This window comes from Zeus faber (assembly GCF_960531495.2).
Source record: "Zeus faber genome assembly, chromosome: 1".
NCBI lineage: Eukaryota > Metazoa > Chordata > Actinopteri > Zeiformes > Zeidae > Zeus > Zeus faber.
The window spans coordinates 14148398-14174276 of record NC_137193.1 but is presented as its reverse complement, the minus strand read 5'-3'; the positions used below and the strand labels follow the sequence as shown (position 1 = coordinate 14174276).

Genomic DNA, 25879 nt, shown 5'->3' with positions numbered 1-25879 from the left:
AACTTCAGATATTTAACACCTTGTTGTTGTACAGGTTTATCATCAGACGCATCGAATGTTGGTCTGTAGGATGACTCTGGAGGCCAAGAAGAGGAAGAGAGTGAAAGAAGAGCCAAAGATAAAATGGTGGAAGTTGAAAATGGAGGAGTGTCGCATGCAATTTGGGTAAGAGGTAAGACAGGCAATAGGTAGAAATGAACGATTACCAGATGACTGGGAAACAACTGCAGAAGTGGTGAGGGAGACGGCCAAGAAGGTATTCGGTGAATCATGCGGGAAGAGTTAGGAAGACAAGGACTCTTGGTGGTGGAATGAGGAAGTACAGGAGAGCATAGAGCAGAAGAGGTTGGTGAAGAAGAAATGGGATGGTCAGAGAGATGAAGAAAGTAGACAGGAGTACAAGCTGATGCAGCGCAAGGCAAAGAGAGAAGCGGCAAAGGCAAAGGAAAAGGAGTACGACAGGTTGTACAGTAAGGAAGGAGGAAAGGACTTAAGACAAAGGGACTAGGCTGGGAAGGATGTACAGCAGGTTAGGGAGATGAGAGATAATGATAGGAATGTGCTGACTAGTGAGGAGAGTGTGTTGAGAAGGTGGAAGGAGTACTCTGAGGAGTTGATGAATGAGGAAAATGAGAGGGAGAGAAGAGTGGATGATGTGGGGATAGTGGATCAAGAAGTGCAGCAAAGTAGCAAGGATGAGGTGAGAACAGCATTAAAGAAGATGAAGAATGGAAAGGCAGTTGGCCCAGATGACAGACCTGGGGAAGCATGGAAATGTTTAGGTGAGATGGCAGTGGCGTTGCTAACAAGACTGTTTAACACCATCCTGGAAAGGGAGAGGATGTGGAGGAGTGGAGAAGAAGTGTACTGGTACCCATGTTCAAGAACAAGGGAGACGTACAGAGCTGTAGTAACTACAGGGGAATAAAGTTGATCAGCCACAGCATGAAGCTGTGGGAAAGGGTAGTGGAGGCCAGGTTAAGAGGAGAGGTGGGGATCAGCGAGCAGCAGTATGGTTTCATGCCAGGAAAGCAAACTACAGACTCAATGTTTGCTTTAAGAATGCTGATGGAAAAGTACAGGGAAGGCATTAAGAGTGCTACAGGATATGTATGAGGACAGTCAGACAGTAGTAAGGTGAGCAGTAGGCGTGACGAAGGCATTCAAAGTGGAGGTGGGATTGCATCAAGGCTCAGCCCAGGAGCCCTTTCTTGTTTGCAATGGTGATGGACAGGTTAACAGATGAAATCAGGCAGGACTGTGCGTGGAATATGATGTTCGCGGATGACATTGTGATCTGTAGCGAGGGTAGGGAGCAGGTTGAGGAGAGCCTGGAGAAGTGGAGGCATGCAGTAGAGAGAGGAGGAATGAAAGTCAGCAGGAGTCAGACAAAACACATGTGCCTGAATGGGAGGGAGGGCAGCGAAAAGCTGAGAAAGTAAGGAGTGGAGGTGGAGAAGGCAGATGAGTTCAAGTACTTGGGGTGAACCATCCAAAGCAGCGGAAAGTGCGGGAGAGAGGTGAAGAAGAGAGTTCAGGCAGGGTGGAGTGGGTGGAGAAGAGTGTCCGGAGTGATCTGTGACAGAAGGGTTCCAGCAAGAGTGAAGGGGAAGGTCTACAGGACGGTAGTGAGAGCAGCCATGTTGTACGGTTTAGAGGCGGTGGCACTGACAAAAAGGCAGGTGGCTGAACTGGAGGCGGCAGAGTTGAGGATGTTGAGATTTTCATTGGGGCTGACAAGGATGGACAGGATTAAGAATGAGTACATTAGAGGGACAGCTCAGGTTGGACAGTTTGGTGGAAAAGTGAGAGAGGCCAGACTGAGATGGTTGTGACACGTGTGTAGGAGAGATGAGAGTCAAGAGGAGAGGAGGTCAAAGAGAAGGTTTATGGAGGTGGTGAGGGAAGAGTGCATGCAACCGTATGCAGGCGGTTGGTGTAAGGGAGGACGCAGAACGCAAGGTATTGGAGGCAGATGATCCGCTGTGGTGGGAGCAGCCCAAAGAAAAAGAAAAACTTGTACAGGTTTATGCAAGCTATTACAGTTTTTTTTGCCTCCTTTAATATCTTCTTTTTCTTTAATCACAAAGTACATGCTGTCGTATGTTTTTGGTTGACACATTTTTATATGCTCCAGTTTGGTTCACTGTGCCACGCCAAACTACAAATGGCTGATAAACACTATTGACAACTAGGTTTTATCCAAACGTCAGCTCACAGAGATTGTGTTGGCCTCTAATACAGTCCAATACTTGAGTAGTTTTATTTGTAGTAAACCCATTTCACTCAAGTCATTTCCTCATCACAAATTCTTCCCGACACCTGTTCAATTCAGCATTTCCAATAAGTGTAAAAAATACAAGGAAATATTGTGCTGTTGTTTCACGTTTGTTACGCTCTGTATGAGGCCGTACTGCCATCTTTTCTTTTCACTTCCTTGTGATAGAGCAGGTTGCACGGTTTATCCTCGAGGCCAAGGGAACCTGCTCGACTTCATTCCCCCCAGCTCTTCCTCATTCTGCTTTGTCTCCTTCGGACGCGGCCGACGTTTCCTCCGGTTGCCTAATTGGTGAGTCAATATGAAAACAGTTGTGCTGTTCCGTTCAGGTGTCTGATAATAAACCCCAAGAGGAGACCATGAGCGCGTTTTGGAATGGACTGATCGTCCTGGGAGCCTTCCTCGCAGCAGGTAAATTGTAAACTCCTGGGTGGGAAAGATTTCATATGTTGCTGTATGTGAACTTATGGGTGCGTACGAGCTGTGGCGTTGGAATTTCGGAATTTCGAGGCTCAGAACGAGACCTCGGCTAAATCAACAGGCGGTCCCGCACCCAATCCGACAAGCCATCAAAACTAGCCCAAGGTACATTCATTCCTATAGACGGGCGGATTCCTCACCCGGAAAAGCTGTGACACAACACACATCAGTCAAGAATTTGTTTTTTTTTTGGAACTGGGCTTAGCACTAAGTAAATAAGTCAAGTTATGTGTGTGTGTGTGTGTGTGTGTGTGTGTGTGTGTGTGTGTGTGTGTGTGTGTGTGTGCGCGCGGGTGTGTGTGTGTGAGTGTGCGCACGTGCATTGGGGATCGGTCCGCCTCAAATGCCCAGGATTGAATATATTTGGTCCAAAGGAAACTGTCATGCCGTCACATTTTCTTAAGTAGCTGGAAAATCATACCAATTTTATCAGACACGCCTCGGCCCCGGCTCAGCCTGCCTCACTGTCTCTCTGTCCATTCCCGCAGCACAATGTCTGACGTGCAGGGAGTGTTCCATCGGGATATTTGGGACCTGCCTGCTTCCAAAAGAGGTTGAGTGTGACGCTTCCACTCCCAACTGCTACAGAGGAGAAGCGCGTAAGGGCCGGAGATACACAAACACTACAGAAATATGACAAATAACAAGAGAGCGTCCCCCCCACCTAATAATTCGGGGGGGGGGGGGACTAATTTGGAAACATTATATTTCAGAATTATGCCACAAAATTGGTCAAAGGTGAAATAGATTTGAAAGACATTAAGCCACAGACCCCATTTGATAAGATTTAGTCTCTGGAGCCCCAGAGAAAATATGATTCATTTCAAATGATAAAGCCTCTATACTCTATAGGATAAGAGTGAAACTAGGATCAAACAGTCATTGTTGTTCAACATATTGTTCTGTAAATGAAACAATGGTGAAATTTAACCATAAGTCATTTTTCTGGAGGATCCCCGGACCCACATTGATCAGAGTGAGCTCGGCCTTTATGCAACCTCAAATATTTGGCAGATCACTCACTTCGCGTGACTCGGTCAGAATGTGACACCACAATAGTCGTATCAAGTTTGCCTACATTCCTGTCCCCTGGCCAAGGAAGTCAAATGTCTCTGTTGATGGTCCGGTGTAAGGGACAAGAACAATGTCTTTCTAACCGTCTCAAATGTCTCTTAAGACCTTTATTATTATTTTTCAATCCCTTTTCGCAGAGTTCAACGCCACCGGGCTTCTCAGGCTGCACATCCGTGGCTGCCTGGATACGGACCTGTGTGGGAGGACGGTGACGGGTTCCATCCTGGGAGCCGGCGTCACCAGCACCTTCCAGTGCTGCCAGACAGACCTCTGCAATGGAGCCAGCGACGCCCGGCTCTCCCTCACTGTGGCCGGCGGCGCGGCCATCCTGGCAGTCCTGTGGGGCGGCTGGGGGTTAGAGGGTATCTAAGCGGTTTCAGAAAGCTTCCACGGTGTCCAGGTACACTTTTGGTGGAGGGGTGTAATGTGTAGTGTAGTGTAGTGTAGAGTGTAGTTTGTCTGCACGGAGTGATAAAGATAATAAAAAAAAAAACAACAACTTCAAAAATGGCAGATTAGACCGGTTTCAAACTGCCTCGGGAGATGACCCTGTACACGGTGGAAAGATACTGACTGGAGTCTCGCACGCAGACATTGGAAAGTACAGATGGTGTGTTTTCTGAACACAGTGGAACGCCGCAAATCCGTCAGCACCAAAGAGATCAGTCTTCATACGTGTTGTCAGCGAGGATTTTAGGGTGCGGCTTCCACTCACTTACGGTTTAACTTTCTTGTATGAATCATATAATGATATGAAAATGATTACGGTGCAATAAAAACAAATTCTTTCCCCCTGTCATTGTGACGGTCATTGGTTTTTTTTCTTATGCATGTGAGCTGGGCAGGCAGGTTTCACCCACACTCCAGCCGTTTATTATGCCGATGTCTACGACTGTCTGATGTTCTACTTCATAGTATGATTTCTTTACTCAATAGACCCATCACAGAAATGAGCCTCTAGGAGGCATGTTCGTCCAGCACTGCAGCAAATCATAATGGTGTGGAGGCCATAACTTTCCTCTCTGGAAGGCTTCATAGTATTGTCATCAAATACAGTAATGTGATAATATACATATGTATATCATACTGTTTTTACACCAAAATTAGTTGGTACACCCGGGTTTTTTAAGCGCAGGTAAACCCCGCTTAAATAGGTGATTGACGCCTTTCCCATTGTCAGGAAAAACGCCGTTTTTTTTTTTCTTTCTCTTCGACGTCACAAACACGTCGCAAAAAAGGGGCGTGTCACGGCTCCAGTGTGATTGGAAACAAAAAAATAGAGGAGACAGCAACTTCTGCAAACAACAACCTAAAACTGTATAACGTGGCAAAAAAACCCCAAAAAACGCTCATCACCCAGCGAGACTCGGTTCCCCCCCGTTCCCACAAAAAAGCCGTTCAAGAGAATCGGATCGTCGGTCGAAAAAGTCAATGACTTCTGATTTTGATTTTGGATTCTAAATGGGATATGAAATGAGGGGCTCAGGAGGTAGAGCGCGTCGTCTAGTAATCGCGAGATTGCCGGTTCGAAAACCCCGGCTCCTCCTGGTGCCGTGCTGACGTGTCCTTGAGGAAGACCCTTAACCCCCTAACTGCTCCCCGGGCGCCGCTATGTGGCCCCCACTGCTCCTAGATATGTCAGCTACTAGGATGGTGAAATGCAGAGAAATGCATTTTGTTGCCTCAGTACTTGTACCCTGCGCAATGACAATTAGTTGAATCTTATCCAATACAATCCAATCGAAAAAAAACATGATACACTGATGTTCCTGTCTATTTCAGCGTCAGCGTCCCGGAACTTCAGTTCACATCACGCAGGTAAAGGGGCCAAAATGAGCGGGTCGACCCGGGTGTCCTGTTCACATTAGAGCCGAGCGGAGGTGGAGCCCGTTAAAACCGTGTCTATTGCAGGCTCATTTCACCTGGGACTGAAACCCGTATTGTTCCTTTCCCGCTGATGACAAATGGCGGACGTTAGCGGGTGTTACCGGGTTTTTGGCACAGTGGGAAAGGGATATCAGAGCACTTCCTCTGTACGGGCAGAGTAACAACAGGGGAGTGGCGGGATTGCAAAGTTCCCACTGTTCTGTATTATTACAGTCAAAACCAATGATCACAGTAAACACTGTCAAACATTACAGGGCCGGTGCCCATCTGATGTCACCACAAGGGACCAAAGAGTGGAGCTGCTTGGTTCATTTACGGTCCATGTCACAAACTAATACCATACCACTAATACCACGAATACCACACAATGAGAAAACTTTATTTGAACGCGATGGAACGTGGTGGTAAAAAATATACGTAATAAATATACGTTTTTGTTCATTACATCTTAACTATATAAACACCACGATTATACAATTTAAATATGCTTTATAAATTGTACTACATAAAAATTTAACAACAACATATCTGAGCTCTTATCTGAACAATTTTACATGGAAATCAAAATGCAGTTATAAAATGATAAATTATTTTAAAAAACAACAACAGGAAACAATGTTTAAATTGTAAAAGTAACAAACCAAAAACAAAGAAAAGTTTCAGCTGAGAACTAGATAAAACAAAATTGAGGAGATCGTAGAATGAGTCCAGTGCAACGCAGAGCCCTCCCATACAGACAATCCATGAAAACATCTCATTGGCCGCGTCACCTCGTTTTAGGGAAGATACGCTCTAAATCCCCGGGAAGGTTACATCGGGAAATGACGCGGTAAGTGGCGGGAGGTTTACGCTCTAAAAGGCGGGTCGTCTTATAGGGCTCTAATAACGTGTTTGGAAACAAGTCACTGAATTGACCATGACCTGAACCAACCAATCACAACACCATCACAAACTGCCACAGGACGGGCGAGAAAGATAAAACGATCCGAATTTAGAGGCCTCAAAACCCAGCCCGCAGGGGGGATGGGAAGCTGACGCGACGTTGCTGGAGCGAGCCGCCGTATGTGGAGGATCACTCCCATCGACGGTGAACGTCGGTCGGCGTTTTTTAGAGTTAAAAGACGGCTACGGAGTCTCGTTGGGTGGCACAAGTCTTGCAACCACCTTGTCTGAAACCCCGACCCTTCTTTTCCTCCCTTCCTTTCTCCATTTTTGTACATTTCGTATATTTGATCTATTTCTCTATGCAATTGAAGGGCAAGCAGGTTCCATAGCATCTGTCGAACTTCACATTCCTTTTATATATATATATACATATATATAAATCCCGATTTTTTAATTGCATTCTTTGTCCTTTATGAATGTGTTTCTTTGCGCTTTGTCTTAATGCTTTCAATGTTTTATGTAAAGCACTTTGAATTGCCTTGTTGGCGAAATGTGCTCTACTAATAAACCTGCCTATAACCAAATCAGTCAAATTCACTGCTCTGTTCGAGCTCATAAACATTGAAATAAACAACAACCTTCTGGAGCCCAGCAGGCTGGGGTGGGGGATGCTGACCCCTGGGGGCAGGTCAAGAGAACTGCAGGGGTTCCGCAGAAAATATTTACATTATAAAATATTTATTATATTGACTTTTTTTTTAAAATACATATTAAATAAATACAGACCGTATACCGTATCGTTTCCTCGGTCAGCGCCTATGCCTTGCTTTGACTTTGCAGAGTTTTTCCTCCAATTTCCAAACCACTGACGCCATCCAGTGTTTGAGAAGAGGTCAGCCGGTAACCAGCGTGACGCAATTGAGTGTTGACACCGACTTACTAGTTTTTCCTCGATTGCCAAGAAACCTGCAATGAAAATGGGGTCCACTTGATCTCCATCCTGACCTAAAGAGCACAACAGCATCCTTTAGAAGCAAAACAGTCAACGTAACTCACCCAAAACTCAGTTGAGTAAATCATGTCAAACTAAGTGAACACATTTGGTCACCGCTGATACAACTTGCTCTGGAATGTGGAGCTCTTCCACGTGTGCAAAACGTTCCTGCACAATCGTTCAATCTGCGATCAGTCCCAATTCAGGCATGAAGGAGCTCACCTCTGAGTGTCCATTTTCAAGAATGGACCCAGTAAGAGGCAGAGGGCAAGGCCCAAGTAGAGGTAGAGGGGCCCATAGAGGAAGAGGGGGTCAAAGAGGAAGAGGGGCCCATAGAGGAAGAGGGGGTCAAAGAGTTAGAGGGGATCAGAGAGGAAGAGGGGTCAAAGAGGAAGAGGGGGTCAGAGAGGGAGAGAGGGTCAGAGAGGAAGAGGGGGTCAGAGAGGATGAGGGGTCAAAGAGGAAGAGGGTGTCAGAGAGGGAGAGAGGGTCAGAGAGGAAGAGGGGGTCAGAGAGGATGAGGGGTCAAAGAGGAAGAGGGGGTCAGAGAGGATGAGGGGTCAAAGAGGAAGAGGGGGTCAGAGAGGAAGGGGGGGTCAAATAAGAAGAGGGGGTCAGAGAGGAAGACATTATAGTATCAACAAATGGAGCAGACACACACCAGGGGGTGAACCATGTGAGGGTGTATTGATAGTTGCAGTTACCATTTATTGAGTCATTGTGTAACGATTGGTGCAATAGCTTTTCATTACCTGACAAGTTGTATGTCTTCAGGCAGGTCGCTGATTTGGTGTCATGTCTTTATGGTTTGGAGAGTTTTGGTGCATTTTGCAAAAATAAGCTGTCATTTTGGCCGACATGTCAAAGGTTGGGCTTGTGTGTTAGACGTGCAGTTTGTAGAACTCAGTGGCGCCTCGCAGTGAGGCTGCAGTTCCCCTTCCAAACGTGACTCCGTGACGCGCACCCGTCTCATTCGGAGGTAACGGCAACAGAACAATCTTTTTTTTTTCATGGGATTACACGCTAATTTAAACAAACCTATGAATATTATGATTCAATCTCTCCCAAGACGGTTCGTAAATTCTACACACTTCACCTTTAATTGTTTTGAAAAAGTAAATTCCGCTGGGAACCAATGTGCTCGAGGGATCGAGCAAAAAAACCTGTAATCACGGCTGGATTGACACCCAACATGGCAACCCACAGCCCTGACGCTGTCGGATGTCAGCTCGTCAACAATTGTATTATTATTATTATTATTATTATTATTATTAATATTATTATTATTATTATTATTATTATTATTATTATTATTATTATTCTGGAGTCTACATACTCATACTACAGTCTACACACTCAAATTCCGACCTTACAGTGGCACACAGCAAAATAATAGCAAATAATAATAATGATTTGAAAAATGGCAACATGCAATAAACAACAAAATATTTGGCTTTTAACAATAAACAATATCTGTATCAACGATACACATCGTGGCAAAAGTAGTATTTTTTTTAAATTCAAGCAAGTTTACGTTAATATATACGGTATGTAAAATCTTCACTTCTGTATATTCATGTATAATTAATATTTTCTTTTATTTATGATGTGGTTTATTTTTTAATTGTTTAGAATTCCTTCTTTGAATCTGTACCTTTTAATTTGCCGTTGTTGTGCCAAAACGTGATCGTCCGCCAAAGAGTGATTGCAGCATCTACCTTGTCACCGAAACGTTAATTATGCCTCAAAATGACTCGGTTTCACTCTTGGTGGTTATATCTGAGAGAGTATAGCCCACCCACTTCTTTTTACGAATCGAAATGCATTTAAAGGGCCAATACAACTCCTAAAATAGTGTTTTGCACTTGTCCAACCGTAAAATGCGGTTTTGAACATGTCAAAAAGTGACTGCAGCTCCTACCGTGTGACTGAAAAGTTGTTTATGACTCAAAAATACTTTTTTTTTCGTTCATTTCATTCATGAGGGTTACATTTGACGGGTTATAGCCCACCTAGCGCACTTTTTTGGCGGAGGATCCCCTTTTTTTGGCACGACGCCGTCCTAAATGGAACGTCAACTTGTCGAACTGCGTGAGCGTGGGCACAGGAAGTGCAGCGGTGATGCTGCAGCGGAGGGAGGGACCGAAGCTCAAACTTCCAGGACTTGAACGCACCACTCCGCGATCTATCGCCACCGCACTTTTGGAAACTATCGCTCAACCCCTAAAACCAAGGTGGGTTTCCTTGGTTTTCTTCGTCCACGTGTTGGTGATGCCTCTAACGGAGGCTTCAAATCCGATTTGTCCGCTTAGAGCTGCTTAGTGACACTGTTTGCCTCGGTTGGCTTGGGTTTTCTGCTCCGGTTTGCTGTGCTGCGGGAGAAGAAAACACCAAGTAAGCTACGATGCACGGCATGCGCGCTGCATCTCACCTCCCTTTATCTCCTTCCTAAATAGTTCTTGCACCGGCGAGCGAGATGAGTGACGAGAATCGGCCGAAAGTGGAACTCTTTGTGAAGGTAAGAGAAGGAATGTCACACGACGTCGCATCCCCTAAGAGAGATAGAATGTAAGAGATAAGAAATAATGTAACCAATAAGAAACAATGTAACTGATAAGAGAGTGAGATAATATAACAAATAAGAGTAATACAATGTAACCTACTAGAGTGATACAATGTAACAGATAAGAAACAATGTAACAGATAAGAGAATGGGACAGTGTAACAGATAAGAAACAATATAACGGAAAAGAGTGATGCAATGTAACTGATAAGAAACAATGGAACATAACAGTGTTACGGTATAACAAATAAGAGTGATACAATGTAACAGATTAGAGACAATGCTACCGATAACAGTGTTACGGTGTAACAGTTAGAGAGTGATACAGTATACCAAATAAGAGTGGTACAATGTCACAGATAAGAGAGCGATGTAATGTAACAAATAAGAGTGATACAACGTAGCAAATAAGAGTAATACAATGTAACAGATACGACTCGTGATATATACAATAAGAGTGATACAATGTAACAAATAAGAGGCATATCATGTAACAGAAGAGAGACTGTGTGTTATTGTTATGTGGCCAAAGCAGCAGCAAACATTGTATGGCATATTTCCCACCTCAAGGAGATACAGTAAGTTATTAGTGGAATTATTGACTGATATGTTGTGTGTATATACAACTACAATAAGTTGTTAATATCTCTCTAACATGCACTAATCGCTTTGTATTCATGCTGATCTAGACCACCCTGCTTACTCACAGGGCTTACGAAGAGCAGTAAGACTAATCTAGTTAACACATTAAGATATCTGGCAGACTTTAATCTATATTTAGTATATGGAGTAACTGTGGGGCGTTGTCTCTGGGAGGAAGAAGAAAAAAAAAAAAAGCACATGTACTGTATGTTCACAGAACCAGTATGGCTGTTTCCGCTTTTTCTAAACCCTCTTCCCTCCTCGACTCGGTCACGTTTCCATAATGATCCCTCTGTGTGAACACACGCCACCCTCTTCCCTCTTTCCCCTTCGTGTGCGAAAGAGAAAGATGTCCTTGTAAAGTCTCTAAAATCTCCACTTCCGGTGAACCTTTCACATCGGCCCACGGTGCGCAGGCTGCCCCAGAAGGCAGCCTCTGTGCTGCAGGGTGCTTATGGTTGTGATCATAACTTCAGGATGATTATTGAGGCTATGTTTGGCAGAAGTTGCACACGGGCGTTGGTCGCACCGAGGACACAATGAGGGGTTAATTAACTTCCATTACAGCACGGCGACTCTGTTCAGAAGAAAGGGGCGGCAGTGGAAAAACTACCATTGAATGATGTCGCTAAAAGTCTACATTCAGGAGTAATGCAGCTGCTTTTGAGTGATTTCTCAACGCTGCCTGTCTATCTACCAGGCGGGCAGCGATGGACAGAGCATCGGGAACTGTCCCTTCTCGCAGCGGCTCTTCATGGTGCTGTGGTTGAAAGGAGTCACCTTCGACGTCACCACGGTCGACATGACCAGGTGAGGGGGAAGAAAAGAAAACTCTTCTCGGTTCTCCCTGATTTGATCGTCATCGATACAGCCCTTTTATTTTTGGTGTCTGACTGTTTTAGGGTTCAAGATTCAAGATCCAAGAGGTTTATTCGTCACATACATGTACATACTTTCATACATATATGCAGTGAAATGTCAATGCAACGCACCCGGTGATTACGCACAATATGTTCTAGACTGAAACCAATAGCTACCTAAAAATTTCTACTTGACTAACTAACTGATTCCTAAAATGTAATGCAGTAAGTAAGGCGAATAATATAGGTTATTATTTGGTTATTATGAGGGTTATAATTTTTGGAGTCAGATTGCAGATGAATTGGTGATTTCATCCGTTTTCTTTATTTTCTTCCTCGTGTTCTGCTCTTCTCACTGTCTTCTCTCTTTTCCTGGCGTGCGCTCTCTATCTGCCCCTTTAAAAAAAAAAAAAAAAAATCTAAAATCCCTCTCCGTCTCTCTCTCTCCTATCTTTTTGTCTGTCTCTCTCTCTTTGGGGGTTCCTCTATCTCCCTCCATCTCTGGCTGAGATCTCGCGCTTCTTTTCATCCATCTGTCCTTTCCTTTGCCTCCGTCCATCCGTCTAATCCCCCCCCCCCTCCCTCCCTCCCACCCACCAGGAAGCCCGACATCCTGAAGAACCTGGCTCCCGGCGCGCAGCCTCCTTTCCTGATCTACGGCAGCGAGGTGAAAACCGACACCAACAAGATAGAAGAATTCCTGGAGGAGAATCTGTGTCCTCCCAAGTAAATCCCTCCATTCGTATGCTTTTCCCCTTTGGGATGGTGGTTTCCAAATGGTCTTTAATTCAAAAAAATGTTGTTGTTTTTTTATTTCTGTGTTTTTGGCCTCCCTCTGTTACTTCCCTCATGTTTTTTGACTCCCCAAGATTGAAAAATACGGTAAAGAAATACCAGAGTTTTCATTTAACGGCACCAAATGTAAAATCTATGCTCTTCTTGATCTTGATGAAGTGTTATGGGAATTTTCTTCCTTTTTGGGGTTTTTTTTTTTCATCAGGGTACATTTCTCATTTAGTGTGTGTGTGTGTGTGTGTGTATATATACTGTATATATATATATGCTTAAATTCTTCTTCATATTATTGTTTCTCAGGTATCCTCGCCTCGCCGCTCGTAACCCAGAGTCAAACACGGCCGGCATGGACGTGTTCTCCAAGTTTTCAGCTTACGTCAAGAACTCCAACCCCCAGCTGAATGACAGTGAGTCGTTTCGCAACGAAACCGAGTGAGGTCTTTGGTTTGCTCAGAGGCTCCGGTGCAGACGAAGGGCCTTCCACTTCCACCCTCCACACGTTCAGCTGGGATTGTTTATTTAAGGCCATCTGATCCCGCTGCATTGTTTAAATATCCTGTTCGTGGGCAGATGACGTGATCCATCTTCCTGGAAGAACATCCTTCCCCCCGCATTTACATGTGAAATCAGAGTGCCCCCCGCAAATGACCAAAACATCGGTTTCTTCCTCCTCTGTTTGTTTATGTGGAGCGGGATCACAAAGCCATGTCACACACACTCTTACAGACACACACACACACACACACACACACACTCTCACACACACACACACACACACGCCCTGTGTCGCAGGGAATATGTGTATTAATAACATTACGGCCTCAGCTCTGCTGCCTCGTCACAAAAGGGTCACCTGCTGCGGTTTTATTAAGCTGCACAACGAGCACTGAGGAAACCATCTGTAGTTTAGGCAATAACATTACTACTCAACCACTAGTATGAGGCAAACGCCGTTGTTATCAGATCAATTCCTTTTGACACACTTGTAATGGCCTCTGAATGGATTTTAAGGTCCATTATAATAGGTTTTAATAAGGTTATTATTGAACAGATCCCCCAGTGCATGGACCTTCAGTTGTTGAGATGTTATGATGACAATGTTCTCTATGTGCTGGGGGATTTCTTCCACAAAAACCTTTATAACAAACTTATTAATATATCATAATAGACCTTGTAGTACATTCAGAGACGATGTCAAGTGTTTGAAATATGAAAATCAGTTTATTCTAAAACAAGGAAGTTTTCATTGTTCTTGTTCTTTTTGAGAAGCATTTTCAGGTCTTACCCAACATAAGACATTAGTTTTATTGCTGTATCGGCTGAATGTGTGTGTGTGTGTGTGTGTGTGTGTGTGTGTGTGTGTGTGTGTGTGTGTGTGTGTGTGTGTGCGTGTGTGCGTGTGCGTGCGTGTGTGTGCGTGTGTGTGCGCGTGTGCGCGCTCAGATCTAGAGAAGGGCTTGCTGAAGGCCCTGAAGAAACTGGACGACTACCTCGGCTCGCCACTTCCTGATGAGATTGACGAGAATAGCGCCGATGACATCACATTGTCTTCCCGCCCCTTCCTGGACGGCCCCAATCTCACGCTTGCCGACTGCAACCTGCTGCCCAAGCTGCACATCATCAAGGTAAACCTGGGAGATGAGGCCCCCGGCGGGACCTCCAACACAAACAACCACAGATGTAATGTTTTGGGGTTTTTTTAAACCCGAATCCGAGCCATATGTTTAGGTTGTTCGGTTTAGGATCGCTAAGCCGTCTGTCCTCGTCTCCAGCTGGAGCCATCTGTAGATTCCCCTTCCTCTAACTCTTTTTTCCTTTTTTTTTTATTAGATGTAGTTTTCCAGTCAAGGAAAAGTAATTGGAATATGACAAAATTGCCAAAAATGTCAGAGAAACTTAAGAGACACAATTATTTATTTTGTGCATAACTATTAATTTTAGAATGAAAATGTATATGAAGCCATATTTATTTATAAGATTTAAACATGCTTCTTTTGGCTGATTAGACTTGCTGTTACTTTCCTGAGTTCTGAAATCGTGGAAGTCATAAACATGTAGGATGGTGTGATGAGCCAAATAAGTGAAGAGACGCGAGTGGGCGGAGTCTTGAGAAATTAGGAATTTCTTGAACCGACTGGGCACAGGTCTTCACTGGCCTCCAAATTCCCACAAACCCTATTGGACCTGGGAAATTTGTCCCGAGACCCGATTGGAATGTCCATAAAAAATGTTTAAATTAAATATTATTAAAACACATTAAAATAAATCGAGACCCGTTTTTATTACCTGATATATTAAAGAACCGACCCAATACAATCCATAAATAAGACCCATAAATAAAATAATAATATGAATAAATAACTGCAGGCAGCAATACATAGTGTCCAGATTAGTCGTATTAGATGTGAATTCCAATTCTCCGAGCCCCCGTAAAACCCACATCACTTTGTATCGTCACCAATTACGAATTTTCAAGTTCCGGTGGAACGTAACATCAGCCGTGCTGTCGCTCGTCTTTACATCAGCATTACTATTAAAAGGGGTTGCAATTTCCGAGTTTCCATGGCTCCGGCTGTCTCTGTCGTCGTCTGTTGTCTCCCCAGAGCCCCCATCTGCACATATATAACAAATTAGGTGATGATGATGATGTCACAAAGCATCTTGTTCCACATCCACCCCACCAACACCCGTTCCGCCAACTCCGGTCCCTTCATTCACAAGCTCCTCCTCGAAGTATACGTATATAACGAAAACTGAATTGTGATTAAATTAACCAATGTCGAATAGTAGACCAATTGTACGTATTTTAATCAAATGTGGTTATTTTTGTAAAACCGAGCGGATTTACTGATGACTCTCCTCGCTCCACCACCCGCCCGGAAGTTGCAGAACGTTGCCGTATCGGCGGTGCGCGAATGTTCTACAACCTCTAATAAACTTTCAATGATTTTTCACTAATTCCCGTTCCAAATGTAGCTCAATATGGATCAACCTTGAACCACAAGATGTCTGAGACGTCCTGTCCTGTTCTAACAAGACCTCCACCATGTCCGGGGGTTCAGCAGGTGTTGTGGGCCAGACACTATTAAACTTTAAAATTGTCAAGGAGAAAATTCATCATAAAAATCTGAATCAAAACAATAGAGATCCAGACCTGCCGGCTGGACCCCTAATAATAATAATAATAATAAAGATTTTTTTATTACCAGAGATATTAAGAAAGCCTACCCAATAATACCCATAAATAAGACCTATAAATAAAATAATAATGATAATGATGATAATTAAAAAAATACCCAGACCCGTTTTTTCATTATCTGATATTAGAGAACCGACCCAATAATACCCATCAATAAGACCTATGAATAAAATAACAAAATTAATAATAGTAATACCCAGAACCCTTTCTATTACCAGATATATAAGAGCTGATATATTTCCGAGTGGAGAGAGACACGGAGTCAAGTCGAATGGGAGTATTTTCTGGAATCGAATCGACCCGATAATTAAATTTGCTCTCAAAATGCTGTTTTTCTCAGCCTGATGAAATGAAACAGGCTCAGGATAATAGAAAATTCTAGATACTTTTCTAACTCATGATAATTTTGTTTTGTTCTGCATTTTCCGAGATATTATCTGTCCTTTTGGTTTCTGTTTTCTATCTGGATTGTATCGGACTGTATCTTTCATTTTTGGATATGGCCTTTTTTATTTTTCTGGTCTTTTTCAAATGTTCTTTTTTTTTTATTATGTATATCTGTTGTTTATCATTAGGTCTACTGTATATTGGCTGATTTGTATTTTTCATATTTTATAAAGTATAGGTAACAGCTAGGTTTATTGTATATTTTCCATATATTGTCATTTTTTCATATCTGTGTTGTATTGCCTTATTTCCATTTCGTCTTATTGTGTTGATGTGAGCTGCTGGGACATCTATCCGTCTGTCTGTCTGTCTGTCTGACTGTCTGTCTGCTCTCTAATCTTCCTTGAAATGTCCTTTCTGTTCTCCCTCATCCCACCCCTCTCTCTCTCTCTCTCTCTCTCTCTCTCTCTCTCTCTCTCTCCCAGGTGGTTTCCCTGAAATACCGCGGCTTCAGCATCCCTCGCTCTCTGGCCAACGTGTGGCGCTACCTGGACGCGGCATACGACCGCGAGGAGTTCTCCTCCACCTGCCCCGTCGACTCCGAGGTCCACATCGCCTACTCGGCCGTCGCTAAGGCGCTCAAGTAGGAGGAGTGGGAACGCCAGCGGAACTATAATGGAGCTAAAACACACACACACACACACACACACTATCAGACACCGTATTGAGTATATCCACGGTAAACTACTGCTCCTCTTTCTTCATCACTAACTGTGTGTTTATTTATATATATAAATATATATATATATATATACACAGTCAGTATTCCCTCGTTTTGGTTTAAAACAACACCCGTTGGGCTTAGTGGACAGACGTGCAACCCAGCGCTCGATCAGATCAATCTGCCAAGTGTCTTATCCAGAGTATTTCACACAGTTTTATGCATTGTGTTTAATAAATGTCCTGCTGAGGCCATTTTTTTTATAAATTACAGTCATAGATCAGCAGGGTATATTTAAGTGACTTTTCTGTCCACGTAATGTTGTGTTTTTTTATTTTAATTTGTTCATGAACCCAAGTGGCCTAATGAGTCGCTTTTTCGAGCGCCGCTGCTTGTGGCTGAGAGGCATGGCCGAGTTTTTTAGAGACAGGAAGCCACTTCAATGGTGTGCTTCCCCTTTCTGTTTCCTCGCTGCAGCCGCGACAGGAAAGCGCCGCCGTTTTTTTGCGAAAACCCGACCCTTATTTTTTTTCGTCATTGTGTTCTCTCAATACTGGATCAATTGAAAAGATTCTGACGCCAATCACTGTGATTAAAGAACAGGGGGTTTAGATATAAAGAAGAAATACCATCAATATTTTTTAATGTTTATTATTATTATCATTATTATTATCATTATCCTTTTTTTTTTCTTAAATTCATTTCGATTAACTTGTGAGGCTGTTGGCATTTCTCTTTATGAAGAAGTGATCGCCCCATTGACTCCCAATGATGGAAAAAACAAGGCTTGGTTTTAAAATATTGCCAGCGTGTTACTTTAAAAACTGATCGAGAATAATATCAAGTGTATTTTTATTTTATCTGAAGTAATTAAGTTGTGAGACAGTTTCTCCCTATGAAGAAGTGAGATGATTGATTTTGGCGCCCCGCCCTGAGGCTCCAGGCCTGTTCTGTCGCATGTTTCTGTTTTTGTTTTTTGTTTTTCGTGACATGAAGATACACGTTTTGCTCCGACACAAACAATGTTTAAAAACAGATCCCAGGCGTGATCGCACCATGTCATTATAAACCTAGTGCAGCTTGTTTTGGCTTTGGCCCTTTTTCAAGTAATGCTCCAGTATGTAACGATCAAACCTTCGAACTTCATTGCATTGCCCCTTTAAAAAAAGGGGGGGGTATTTAGCACTTGACCATGTCTGTCTAAAAACAGTTCATATATTTTTATGTAATATTTGAACTAATACAAGGCACTATTTTTGATGAAAAATATTAAATTCTCAGAGGCATATTAGCAATTGCTGCTTCCGGTCGTCAGGATATTGTTTTCTTTCCTGTATCTTATATAGTGATGTTAGTCTCTCAGATCAGGGTAAAATTCTGTAAAGGCTGATCCAACCCAAGTGCAATTTGCTAAGATGGAATAGGACAATCTTAAATGTTCGTATTTTCATATTTCAACGTTAAAAGGTTTCATACGCAGCGTCTAGTGTTTGTGGTGAATTGTCTAATTTCATCGAAGGATCATTTTTGTTTGAATTTGGACCCAACTTTGTGCACAGCGCTTGCATGAGGTTTTGGCTGCAGGTTTGAAGGGATTACGTCTGTACAATTTCAATGCTCATGTGTTTTATTAACCCTTGTTTGTATCCAGACTCGTGTGCTTGTTTAAACGTATTTTGGCTGTAAAAGTGGAGATACTTTCAGGGAACTAACTCCTTACTATAATTGGTTATAAGTTCACTGTTGTCCACGTAGACTTTTTACTCACTGTCTTTCCCATTTCCACTATTGTCTTTTTTGTTGGCTTTATGATTTTATGCTCTCGTAATTACGAAACCCCAATTAACGGTTCACTATTTGTTTTTTGTTGCATTTTCCTGTTCGTCCATTTGATCGCATGTGGCATCTGGTCGTTATTTTCGACAGTCAAACATAAAGCGTGATCGGCAGGTCGGCTGTGTCTTTTACATTGTTCAGATTCTCTCGACAACACCAGAATGTTTCAATGAATTCAATAAAAAAGAAAATGTCAAAATTAAACCACATAAGAGATGGAACTTTTGTCTTTTTAGGAGAATTTTGATTTTCTGTTCGTGACCAAATGATTTAATTGTTAGAGAAGCGGACGTACTGTACGTGACTAATACAATGCATGTTTTAATCGAACGAAGCAGCGGCGTGTTAAACAAATATTTAAGAAATATATAAAAAAGTGATACTTGAAAAAAAAAAACACACACATGCAGACTAAATACTTAGTTGAGCATTTCAAATGTAGCACCGCTGAGGAGCATGTTATGTGGAAATTGTCTCCAAAAGTTAGTGTGTTTTACTTGTCTCAGTGTACAATCACCATCAGTATGTACAGCCAGAATGATTTGAGTAAGGTCTGCTTTTCACTTCTGACCTTGTTTGTGTTTATAATCATAAATACTTCTAGATCTTACCAGTAGTGCTCACGTACATTTGGAATAAAAATCTGACATTGCAGGGCACTGGCACATTATGTTTCACTACATCCATTTCATTGAAGATGACTTAAAACACCCAATACTGACAGACTCCATGCACTGTCAAGCAACCCAAGGATTTTTCGCTAGGATCTTTAAATCCCAGACAAATTGTTCAGATCTTAAGAGAATCCTAAGGAAACCTTTCACCCTGAGGGTCGTTAAGAGACAGTAGTTTGGTTTGAGACGGTCAGAGAGTCTTGTGATCAGTCCTCAGACGAGTCTCTTGTGATGAGATCAGGAGGCTAAGACTGAAGGTAATACCAACCTTCAGTTTTAAGTCTCCACACGATAGTGTGTGCACTACTGGGATGGACAAAATGTCTTAAAATGTGTGATGTCTGTCATTAGAGAGTCATTGAAAGTCAATGCCATCCAGTCTTTGAAAGTCTGTGAAAGTCTTCTGAAAGTCCCCTGGTGTATCCCTGCCGTCAAGTCTCTGAAAGTCTGTGGAAAGTCTTTTGAAAGTCCTTGAAAGTCCCCTGGTGTATCCCTGCCGTCAAGTCTTTGAAAGTCCATGGAAAGTCATTTGAAAGTCCTTGAAAGTCCCCTGGTGTATCCCTGCCAAACATGTACCAACGTTTAACTCGATTCAAGGACGCTTGTGGTGGTAGATTCTCTGTTTTTGTTTTGCGTGTGGAGCGTCGACACGTGGGTCAGATGAGCAGATAGAGGGACGGCAGCAGGCTCAGTGCCGCTCCTCTCCAGCTGAGGGCGGAAGCGGAGTTGCACAGGTCGGCGTCGCAGCAAACGTTGCTGTAGTTGAAGTTGAAGCCAGACGCTTGTTTCTGGCCGCTCCGGCCACACTGGCTGGGGACGGCGCAGCCCTTCTCGTACAGGGTGAGACTGAGCGCGCCTGGAGTAGAGAGAGAGAGAGAGAGAGAGAGAGAGAGAGAGAGAGAGAGAGAGAGAGAGAGAGAGAGAGAGAGAGAGAGAGAGAGAGAGAGAGAGAGAGAGAGAGAGAGAGAGAGAGAGAGAGAGAGAGAGAGAGAGAGAGAGATTTAGGGGACGCAATGACTTCATATGATTTGATTTATCGCTGTATTTATTATTAACAGTTGGTGTGCTGGGGTGGTCACCGGGTCACCACTTCTGAATCCTGCATCTGAAACTGACTGAACTGACCGAGTACTGATGCATTACCTCTACTTCTACTTTACAGACCTATATTAGTTTGGGTTATTTTGGTTGACATTTTGACAGTTGTTTGACATATTGTATATCTTTCTATATGTAAAAAATAAATAAATAAATAATAATAATAATAATAATAATAATAATAACTTCAACCGAGTCCCCTTTCTCAAATATTTGGCACGTTTGATATGGATTAGGAATATTCTATACAATACCATAACATGATATAAGATGACTCTATTAATGACTGGGTGGGGAATTCATGTATAACAGTGAGCCAAGAAAGAGATATGAAATAAAATAAAATAAAATAAAATTTGATTAAAAAAAAAACAAACAAAAAAAAAACAAAACCCTACCATATTTAGAAATCCAACACATTTCTTTCAATATTTATGGATCTATTCATATTTTCACCTGGTATGGTGCTGATATCCAGTACCAACCCTAACTGACCCACTAAGAGATATGTTCAAAACATTTTTTAGCATGTCTCATGTGTGTCATGTGTCAAGAGCGTAAAACAATGACTCAAGGGATTGAAAGGGAGTGTCTCATCTCATAAACATCTTGATCTTGAATCATCGTAGCCAACGCGGGCGTTGGCCCGCCCACACCGCTCAGGGTTATTTTTAGATATAATTTGATGGCATCGCAGGCATTAGTGATCTACAGTCGCTCGCTGAAGTCTGACCTGTTTGAGCCGTGGCCCTTTGTCTCCGACCCCGTATTGTCCCGGTGAAGGCCTCAGTGGGGGCTGGCGATCTCAAGGGACCCCCGCTTCGGATTTGGGATTTTTGTTTTGTTTTGTACCGAAATTTCTTCGCAGCGTGGCATTGTCACAATATTTGAGGGGGCATTTGATTTAAAAATTCTATAAAAAATATATGTATAAAAAGTATTTATGCACATAAAAAATATAAATGTATTAGATATTTAAGAAAATAATATGTAAAAAAATACTGTTAATTATCAAATAAAAATACAATACTATTAATTACAAAAGTATTGCCTCCGCTGTGGCGACCCCTATCGGGAGCAGCCGAAAGAAGAAGAAGAAGATATTAGTACAGATATTAGTCAGCAAAAAGTTTGCTAGATGGCCAATAGAGGCTTTAAAATGACTAAACTAACTTTATTCTCTCGGTTTTTCTCTCAAACACCCCCATCTTTTATCCTTTTGTTTTCCGTCTCTCTCTCGCTCTCTCTCTCTCCCCCTCTCGGTCTCTCTCTCTCTCTCTCTCTCTCTCTCTCTCTCTCACTGTCCCTCTCTCTCTTTCACTCCCTCTCTTTCTCTCTCTCTGTCTCTCTCGTCTCGTCTGCCCATCTTATCCCTCGTTATACGATGTAAATTTCATTTCTGCTCCTGTTTCCATTAATCCCCAATCAGACTTGAGTAGATACTCACTCTCTCTCTCTCTCTCTCTCTCTCTCTCTCTCTCTCTCTCTCTCTCTACCTCCCTCACCCCTCTGTCAGACAGCCTTCCCTATGGTTTTTTTCGGGGGGCAGAATCTCACCTCTGGTTCCCACCGCCGTGCTCGCCAGGCAGCGCTGGCCGGCCGGGCATTCCTGGGGAAACTTGAGACAATCCATGGGAGAAATGGAAGGAAACAGGCACGTGTAGCAGCGCAGGCCGACTGCGGGGGAAAAAGGGAAAGGAACACGAGACGTTACGGGACGCTTTGATGTGCAAAAACGTTGCGTAATCCCACCCATGCTTCCGGATTATAGAACGTCGCTTTTGATGGCTGTGAATGCAATGTTTCTCCCCTTTTTGCACCCGAATCACCTGACTTCACTTTTCCATAGATAACGTCGTTTCACACGGACAACCCCTGAAACCCGCAAGTATTTGGACCAGAATCTCAGCACTGTAGACCTTTTTTCATATCAAGGACCCTAAATTTGATACTCATTTGGCCCCTTTTCATAAGGTTTTGTCTCCGGGACGCCAGTCTGGGAACTTTTTTTTAATGTTAGATTAATATATTTAAGGAGACAACAGTGAAACTAGGATCCAAATAGTCATTATTCTACATTATATAACTGCGGTAACGTTGTGTGAATTAAATAAAGGTGAATTCTAACTATTAACCATTTTGCTGGGGGAAACCCCCTTGAACCTCTGGAGGGACCCTGTGAGGGATCCCCGGACCCCACGTTGAGAACTGTTGATTTAAGTGACAGCACCTGACCTCCGGCTGTCGGAAGGGACAGTTGAGTATTTGTACGCACAAAACATAAATCCATATTTAATGCGTCAGATTTATCATTGCCCCCACTAGACTTGGCCCTTTAAAGTTGTTATATTTGGAATTTGGGTTCTTAAAATCCAACTCCTCTGATTTATTGTCGTCTACATACCTGCGAAGCGGAGACAACCCAGGAACCCGAGGAGGAGGAGGAGAAGCGGCCGTGGGCGAGACATGCTGCTCAGTCTTATTCCTCCCAGGTGGTTTGGACGTCTGTCATGCGGTCCGGCGCTGCGCCCGATACCAGGCGGCTCATTGAGTTAAATTCAATCAAAACTCTCTTTCCCTGCTCCTTCAAAGTCCAACCCCTCCCCCCAAAAAAAAAATCGCGTCTCCACCTTTCAGCTGTCACGTGTCGATGTGATGGGGTGACAGCACTCGGATCGCCTCCTACTCCACGCTTGATAATTCCCCTTTTTTTTTTTTTTTTTTTTCAACCCGGTCACGACCTTTATTTTAAACCGTTTTTCCACGTCTTTCTTAGTCAGACGTGAGTCCACGAGGCCGTCATTGTCCCCCGCCCTGAGAACTCGAAACTCAATTTGGCCGACGCCTGACTCCCTACAGCTGACACGGCTTAACCGGCTCCTTCGCTCCACCTTGGCCGTGGAGCTGATCGGCTCTATCAGATTAGAGGAGCAATGTGGCCCCACAATGCGACGTCCTGTCCCCAAAACCTCTGCCACGGCACATCCTCTCCGGATCCCGAGTGGGCCTTTTCATTTCCAAACTGTGTTTCTTCCTGTACTATGCTTGGGAATTAAGTGAATTCAAGGGTAATATTCCAAGGGAAATCATCTGATGGTTATACCTCAATATCTCGCTCTGTTTAATCCGTTGAAATGGGACCGCGACTAAAAACTAAACGAAACTAAAACTAAACTTTTTGGAGAATTACTTAGTGCGTAGTTCAAGACTAATAATTCCAGAGAGCGATAAAGAATGCAAATAATTTGCACAGATGAACAGACAGACAGACAGCCAGAGAGCTCAGGGCTCTTCAGCAGAAAGTCAGCAAGTACAGCAGGGAGAGAGTCAGCAGGCCTAATGAGGAGAACAACAAAAAGACAGAGAGATGGAGTGAGAGAGAGAGCCACTTCGACAGGGTTTAAGTGAATTATCCATTATCTGTAATGGGAGCCGTGCGGCGGGGCGGGGGCCGGGGCGGGGCGGGGCCGGGGTCGGGGCCAGGGCCGGGCGGGGCGGTCTGCTGACAGGGACCTTGTGACGGAACAGCTTCATTAGTCACACAGCTCGGAGCCCAAACACGGCCTCTGCCTCGCTTTTTGGGCCTCGAGAATCCTCTCATCCGCCCGCTGTGGATGGACGCTGGGAGCGTTCAGTCTTTAAATTGAGTTTATCACGCCGCACATTGTTGGGTCAAACCTCCTGAAAATCTCAGGGATCGCCACCCCCCCCCCCCCAAACGTATTAGCGCTTTTTAAATCCAGGCCCAAGACGTTTATATTTACAACCAATTTTCAGTGAATGGGCCCTTCTTAAATTGCATAGTAGTATAGTAGTATACAGTTCTAGTTGGTTACACCTCCAAACACCAAAGTGGGTGCGGCTTTAAATGTCCACTCCTGTTTGGAATTGCACTTTAACCGTTTATCGCTGGGACTCTATTACATCTATTTTAAACAGATTTTGTTTAGCTTTTAATTTCTATGCTTTAACTCTTCCATGCTTTTGTATTCTTGTGTTTTATGCCTTGTGTAAAGCACTTGGAATCGCCCCTGTGTACAACACGTTCTATATCCAAATAATCGCCTTAAATGCATTCGATGAATTTCTTTCACCCAAATCCCCAGTCAAAATGATTAATTTATTTTCATTTTGTTTTATTTCGTTTACTTTAGTAATCCCTCCGGGGGAAATTAGACCTGTATGTATTTGTATTTTTGGATGTAAAATGTGTTTGCACAGGCAGTATTGTTGCCGCAATTACTGTTTAAATGAAACTTGCCGAGAAGACCAGAAGCAGTGAAGCAAGACGAGAGAAGAGTAATAACTTCCCGGGTTTCCAGCGGAACCGTGCGCTCCGGGGGTGGAGGGGGAGACGTGCACCGTCAGCCGCTGATGCTGGATGTTGTGCACCAGGCGTCAGCCCGCCAAGCTCCCTGGACAGATGGTGTTGTTTTTAATCCTGTCTGTGACCTCTCCTGGCCCTTCCCCCCCCCGCTCCCTTCCTCCCTCCCGCTAGCCCTCGCTCCCTGACTCTCGGCTCACCCGGCTCAACCCCCCAAAAACCCAGCCAAGACACGTGAAGTTGTTTAATGGTGATGTCCTTCATTCCTTTATTCCTTTATTAATTTATTCCTCGCCAGCCACCTCTAACCCCTCCATCTCTATTTTTTTTTTTTTTTTTATATTTGGATGAACTAATCTCAAACTCATGTCTCGTTTGCCACCATAAAGGAACACATACTTCAGTTAAAGAAAATCTATTTCTGTGTTTATTTTTTTATTCCCTCCCTCTCTCCCTCTCTCTCCCGTGCAGTTCTCACTTTGGCCACTAGAAGGGAACATTGTGCTTCCTCAAAGCCCAACTGAAATGCCCCGTTCAGGAATCACCGCAAACACATTTAAACACGCAAGAGCTTTGTTGTTGTTGTTGTTGTTTGTTTAGATTCTGACCAGGATCAGTTTGTCTCTGTGTCTCAGTCTCTGTGTCAAACGTCATGTGACCCACATTTGCACAGAACCGCATGAGCTTTTATTTGCTCACTCAGGCAACGCAGACAGCGACAATTCCCCAATACAATAACAGTGGCCTTAATCTATATTATCAGTAGATTGTTTTCCCAATGGGCGTGGTGATTATCTTGATTAGAAAAAGAAAACTCCTCCGTGTGCGTGCGCGTGTGCGTGTGACACACACACACACAGAGTGTATACATATATATATATATATTTATTTATAGATTTGAATGGAGGGGGCGTGGCTTGGAAACAGTGGAGGGGAAACATGCATCCCATAATCTCTCATCTCCCAACTACTCTGTCGAGTACAATTTGAATAGAAAAATCTGCAATCCTGATGAGGAAACTCAAATAAAATATAAAAAATAAAATAGATTCATATCAAAGTCGACTTAGCCCGTGGGGGGGGGGGGGGGGGGGGGGGGTGCTGCCTTCATTTCAAATGCACACCTACATTTCTCAAATGTAGTCAAAATAAAAACCAAATAAAAGACGTGGGTTCTGGAAG

General features: G+C 43.4%; 3 protein-coding genes across 3 annotated transcripts; 2 read left to right on the top strand and 1 right to left on the bottom strand.

Moving 5' to 3' along the window:
* The first annotated feature begins 2553 nt into the window (after positions 1–2553).
* On the top strand, positions 2554–4563 carry LOC307229453 (uncharacterized protein). Its single transcript, XM_079999453.1, has 3 exons — positions 2554–2689; positions 3247–3357; positions 3970–4563. Exons 1-3 carry the CDS (start codon positions 2638–2640, stop codon positions 4200–4202), a joined length of 396 nt encoding a protein of 131 aa, XP_079855579.1. The 5' UTR covers positions 2554–2637; the 3' UTR covers positions 4203–4563.
* A 5193-nt stretch (positions 4564–9756) lies between these two features.
* clic1 (chloride intracellular channel 1) lies at positions 9757–18805 on the top strand. The gene is made up of 7 exons (XM_080002692.1): positions 9757–9832; positions 10055–10116; positions 11504–11613; positions 12264–12389; positions 12759–12865; positions 13902–14083; positions 16530–18805. Exons 2-7 carry the CDS (start codon positions 10075–10077, stop codon positions 16689–16691), a joined length of 729 nt encoding a protein of 242 aa, XP_079858818.1. The 5' UTR covers positions 9757–9832; positions 10055–10074; the 3' UTR covers positions 16692–18805.
* A 37-nt stretch (positions 18806–18842) lies between these two features.
* On the bottom strand, positions 18843–22906 carry LOC307239990 (protein Bouncer-like). The gene is made up of 3 exons (XM_080013566.1): positions 22778–22906; positions 21931–22050; positions 18843–20131 (listed from the first exon to the last, which is right to left on the bottom strand). The coding sequence occupies exons 1-3, from the start codon at positions 22839–22841 to the stop codon at positions 19932–19934; spliced, it is 384 nt and encodes a 127-aa protein (XP_079869692.1). The 5' UTR covers positions 22842–22906; the 3' UTR covers positions 18843–19931.
* Between the last annotated feature and the right edge of the window lie 2973 nt (positions 22907–25879).